At 51.3% G+C, this 5,727-nt stretch overlaps 1 protein-coding gene across 5 annotated transcripts in view; it reads left to right on the top strand.

Moving 5' to 3' along the window:
• The window catches only part of THNSL2 (threonine synthase-like 2), a 17,698-nt gene extending 12,705 nt beyond the window's left edge, over positions 1-4,993 (top strand). For 2 of the 5 annotated variants that reach the window (XM_014528176.1, XM_014528157.1), the window contains exons 8-9: positions 2,702-2,853; positions 3,265-4,987. In XM_014528176.1, the coding sequence (XP_014383662.1) occupies positions 2,702-2,853; positions 3,265-3,475 (363 nt within the window). In that variant the 3' untranslated portion in view covers positions 3,476-4,987. Of the gene's footprint in view, positions 1-2,701; positions 2,854-3,264 lie in introns of all 5 variants that reach the window. The other 3 variants (XM_005858173.2, XM_014528165.1, XM_014528167.1) reach the window with 3 other exon arrangements.
• Positions 4,994-5,727: the final 734 nt, after the last annotated feature.

The raw sequence follows: 5,727 nt of genomic DNA, 5'->3' as shown, positions 1-5,727 counted from the left end.
GGGGCCTGAGCTGCAGCCATTGGGGCTGCTGGTGAGGCCCAGAGAAAGAGAGAGGCGGGGCCTGATCCGCAGCTGCTGCAGAGGCTGTAGATCAGGCCCGGAGATAGGCCTGGAGAGAAAGGCAGGGCCTGATCAGCAGCCACTGAGGAGGCTGCAGGTCAGGCCTGGGGATAGGCCGAGAGAGAGAGAGAGAGAGAGAGAGAGAGAGAGAGAGAGAGCTGTCAGTGGGGCCATTCTAGGAGGCAGAGCTTTTGACACTGACTGGCATAGAAACTGACTGATCAGAACCAAATCTGGGTGAACTGCAAGGAGCCAATGGCTGCCTAGGAGGCGGAGCTTTTGATGCTGACTGGCATAGAAACCGACTAATCAGAACCTAATCTGGGTGAACTGAGAAGGCAGAACCTAAAGTGGGGGCTGAGGAGGGCTTTTAAGGACAACAGCTGTTTGGTGTAAGGTGTAAGAAAGCAGTTCAATTTTTTAATGACCGGTTTGGCAGTATAGTGCATATGGCTGGCTATCAGTCCAGATATAGGGATGATGTATTTTTGTCTGCCAAGACTATCTCCTCCTGCTGAAAAAGGCTCCCTCCCCCCATTTAAGTAATCCTATCCTATATAATCTATCTATACTACTAAAAGGGTAATATGCTAATTATACCAGGTTGACCAGCCATCTTCCAGACGTCCAACTTCCTTCCAGATAAAGCCATGGTGGTGGGGGCCAAGGCAGAGGCAGTTAGCGGCGATCAGGCCAGCAGGGGAGGGCAGTTGGGGGCGAGATCAGGCCGGCAGGGGAGGGCAGTTGGGGGCGAGATCAGGCCGGGGGGGGGGAGCAGTTGGGGGCGAGATCAGGCCGGCAGGGGAGGGCAGTTGGGGGCTATCAGGCAGGCAGGGGAGAGCAGTTAGGGGTGATCAGGCAGGCAGGCAGAGGCAGTTAGAGGCAATCAGGCAGGCAGGCAGAGTGGTTAGGGGCTATCAGGCAGGCAGGCTGGTGAGCAGTTAGGAGCCAGTGGTCCCAGATTGCAAAAGGGATGTTCAACTGCTGGTTTATGCCCAATCCCTGTGGCAGTCGGACATCCCCAGGGGTTCCTGATTGGAGAGGGTGCAGGCTGGGCTGAGGGAACCCCCCATGTATGAATTTCATGCACTGGGCCTCTAGTTTAATATACAAAAATAGGATTTTATACGTTGAAGCTGCATTTAGTTTTCTCTACCACATTCCCACCAAGTGGTCATCTGAACTCTGTCCCCAGGGATCAGGGCCTCACCACCTCGCACCATTTCAAGCATTGCACAGTTCTTCATGTTGAGTGGAAGCTGCTCCTAGCTTGCACACCAGCGGGCAGTCTGATTCCCATATTTGAGGAAGATCTTTATTCACCCACTAAGCCTTCCTGGTTCCTTTCACTGTGTCTTATGTGACATAGTTTTGAGTGGTCACTGTCCATCTTAAAGGATTGGTCCCAGAACTAGACACAGCTCTCTGGGCTTAGCCACCCATGCAGAGCAGAGTGAAATTTCTGTCTTCAGAATCTATGCTGCTTTTGATGTAACCTGTCTTAATCTGGGCTGCTATATCAAAGTGCCATGGACTGTGTGGCTTATAAACAAAGCCAATTCATTTCTGACAGTTATGGGGAGAGGCTGAAAGTCTGGGTCAGCGTAGATGGGTTCTGCTGAGCCTTCTGCCAGGTTGCATGTGGTGCCTTGTACTCTCACACAGGAGAAAAGAGACTTAGCCAGATCTCTGCCCACTTTTTATCAAGGCACTAATCCCATTCATGGGGACTCTACCCTCGTGACCTAAATACCTCCCAAAAGCCCACCCCCTAATGCCATCACATTTTTAGCATATGAAATTGGGGTGACACACATTCAGACCATAACACAAGCACAGATCAGCTTGTTAGGTTAATGGTTTGTTTTGACCTCCACTTTCCTTCTCCTTGTGAGAATGAGGTGCTGCAGGAGCACAGACAGTACCCACCCGTTCTTTGTTCTCTCCCTGACTATTCATGTAGAAGACACTTCATCGCTAGAATAGCATTCATTCATTCATTCCATATATATTTTGAGCCAGAGACTGTGCGTGGTGCTGGAGATAACAATACAAATAAAATGCACTCATTGTCTTCCATGAGCCCTAATGGAAGAGGTTTATAACACCCTCTGATTTCTGTTGCCATCGAGTGTATGCAGGGTGTTTGGCACATGGTAGGCATGCAATAGCTTTTCAGAGTATGATCAAATAAGCCATCTGCACCAGGGCACACCGAGAAGGGAGGTGTTCTCTGCCTGGGGTGGTGGGGAGGTTTCCCAGAGGAGCTGCTGCTGAGCCAGGTGGAAACAGACATGAAGGGGTCTCGTGCCCACAGGACCAGGGTGCACCAACCACACAACACTGGGAGTGTTTGAATGCCCTTAACCTTCTGTGTTCTTGAGGTTGTTGAACCAGACTCTATATTTGCTGATTCATGAGCTAAATCCTAGTTTATTGACCTGGAAGTCAAATGCATCCTTTCCTCAAGTTGAGTGAGTCAGCTTACAACTGGGAAATGTGGGAAAACAGATTTTCCTCTGAGATAAATCTAAGCCATTCCATCTGAACTGAGTCTCTTGTTATTTAGTGTGTTTTTTGTCACCTTTCTCCCTGCTTCCCCCAACCATGATTACCACCCCCCTGGCCCTGGGACCATCAGCTTTCAGCAGCAGTGACATCTGAGTCAGTGTCAGACGAGGCCATCACGCAGACCATGGCCCGCTGCTGGGAAGAGAACCAGTCCTTGCTGTGCCCTCACACGGCCGTGGCCGTGAGCTACCATTACCAGCAGATGCTCAGGCAGACCCCCAGGTATGGCCATGGGCACCTGGGTCACTGGGCAAGAGGGGGTGGACTTTGGCTTTCAGGGACCCTCTTCTTCCCCAAGCAGGGAGCACAGGAATGTGAACAAATGGCTTGAATGAGCATAATGGGTGCTCTGTGGAACTGTAACTCAAGAAACGTGGTCTCAGAAGAGGGTACATGATAGGTGTCCCTGGACAGCCCACATGGGAGGTGGTGGGTGAGCTGGGCCTTCCACAGGAAGAAGAAATTTGCTCAGTAGTCATTGTAGAGACAAGTTTAAGGTCTGCCTCTCTCTTTTTCCTCCGTGCCCCACACTACCCCTAACCTTCCCTGTTCCTTCTTCCCCTCCCTTTTCTGTACCTGTCCCTCCATCTGTTGTCTCCCACATACTTGTTTCCACCTGCCCCACCCCCACAGCCCTCCCCGGTGTTGTCTGGCCCCTGCCTCTGCAGCCAAGTTTCCAGAAGCTGTCGTGGCTGCTGGATTGAGCCCAGAAACTCCCACGGAGATCCAAGCCCTGGAGGGAAAGGAGACGCGCTGCACCCCAATGCGGAGGAGTGACGACTGGACGGTGATGCTCCGGGACACAATTGAGAACATGGGCCGGCGGTGGAGGGCCACGTCCTGAGTGCTCCCAAATAGCCCGGCTGCAGCTGGCTTCCTTTAGGCTTCAGACCCCAGGGTGGGGGGCGGGGTGCCCTCGGAGCTACCTGAGCACCTTCTCTCTGTTAAGAGTTGATGTGGGAGGTTCTCAGGAGGCTGTACAGTGGGGTCTGGAGCCAGCTGGCTTTGCTTATTCCCACAGCTGCTCTGTGCTCTCGCCATGGTGGTGTGGTGCCTAGTCAGCGAGGCTGCGTAGGGCTGTGCATGGCTCCTGGAGGTGCACCCCCACCGCTGGACAGCGCAGGGCCTGCAAATGAAGATCCTGGGCACAGAGCTGACCTAAGTCTGTGCAGGCAGGGCTGCACACTCCAGTAGCACAGGCCTGGGGCTCCGCTGTCTGCACCTGTTTATCCAGAGGTATTGGCTGGCCTTCCCACCCTGCTGAAGTGTCGGAATCCTGAGAATACAAGTGCATGTCCAGTGTGATGGTCACTGTGCTGGCCTGCGGCCGAGGACAGTGGCTGCCAGGGGTGGTGGTGATGCGTGGTATGTCCTACATCCTTCAGCTGCTTTCCATTGGCCCAGCATAGAGGGGCAGCAGAGCAGTCAGTGGGCAGGTGGCACAGGTGGGGGGCAAGGTTGAGATGTGGGATCACCAGGTGGAAGCCGTGTGGGAAAGTGCTCCTCAGGGTGCAGACTGAGAACCGGTACAAGTACCGGTTCACCTGCTTTATTAACCCAGGGCAGGTGTCAGAGCAGCAAGAAGCAGGGATCCCTCACTGAGCACTAAGTGAGTCCAGACGCCTGCATTTCCATGGTGCCATGGTCACAGCGCCCCAGAGAAGTCAGATCCTTCTCTGAGCACATGACTGCTCTCCCCTCTGCGTGCCTCTGAAGCTGCACTGGCCTCCAGGAGCCTGTCCTCGGGTGAGGCCACAGACCCTCCTCAGGCTGCTGGAGGCTCCATCCTGTGTCCTGTCCATCGTCAGCCCAGCTGGAAATGATGACTCCTGTACCTGAAAGTGAGGACTATGCTGACAAATAGTGTTCTTCCACGTGCAGAGCGCTCCCTCTCACAAAGGCGTGCTTGATTCCTCTGCTGTTTTACCATCTAGCCTGCGTTGTCCAGTTCAGTAACCACTAGCCACATGTGGCTGTTGAGTACTTGAAATGGGAATAAGTATAACTAAGGAATTGAATTTTAAATTTTATTTAATGTTTAATTAATTTGCATTTAAATTTCAAAACTATTACTTGAATCAGTTACTGGAAAACTTTGCAGTGTGGTTGGGAAATGCTGGTATGTGAATCTGCTTCTCAGCTGTAAATTTTATGAAGTACAAAAGTACAGATGATATTTCCAATGAAATTAATTGGAACACTACATTAGAACTGAGATATGCCACATTGTAAAATACATATGGAACTTCAAAAACTTCGAATGAAAAATATCAAAAATTTTTCATTAATAATTTTATATTGATTACATGTAGAGGATAATATTTTGATGTTTTGGATTAAATAAAACATTAAATCAATTTCATTGGGTTTCACTTACAAGGTCATTTGAAGTTATACATGTGGCTCATCTTGCGGCTCACCCTGTGTTTATGGCCAGCAGTGATCTGGAGCTTAGCCTGGGCTTTGTGCACGCATGAACACACCGCACATAGTTGTGGGTTTAGTTCTGTTACTGGATTCAAATCCTGTGTTGATTGAGGGGGCTTTATGCAAACACAAATACGTAAATGTCAGCACAAGCCTCAGTCATGCCCTGGACTCTGGGGGCCCCCTGGGAGGCAGGTGAGGCAGACACTGCGTGGAGGGAGATTTGGGGCCGTTAGAGGCCACTGTTGCTACCACTCTGAGGGTCGCTGTGAAAGGACCCAGTGGGTATCTGGCCTCCAGAGGCCCTTTCCCCTGCCCTGAGGTCTAAATGAGTCGGTCACCCAGGCTAATCTCTGCATGCCATCCCCACATCCCTGCATCCCTGTGGTGCCCAGGGATGGAAGGGAGAGGCCAGAGACTACTCTTGTGCTGGGAAATTTGGCGTCGCAGCATGGCATTCAATACAATGATGCTGGATGCACGGGAGGATGGGGAGCATCCCTGGAGGAATGACTGTGACCCTACAGCACAGCACTTATTGGTCCCCAAGATACTTGAACATCCACAACATTATGCATGATAAACCCATCAGTGCAAGAGGCCTGGAGCTTTGTGTCATGATGCAGTTAGAGGGCATAAAAGTGTCATTTCTTTCAAAGGAAAAGCAGA

Source organism: Myotis brandtii, unplaced genomic scaffold, assembly GCF_000412655.1.
Source record: "Myotis brandtii unplaced genomic scaffold, ASM41265v1 scaffold1152, whole genome shotgun sequence".
Taxonomy (NCBI): domain Eukaryota; kingdom Metazoa; phylum Chordata; class Mammalia; order Chiroptera; family Vespertilionidae; genus Myotis; species Myotis brandtii.
The sequence above is the reverse complement of the archived record's forward strand: the minus strand, read 5'-3'. Positions and strand labels throughout refer to the sequence as shown.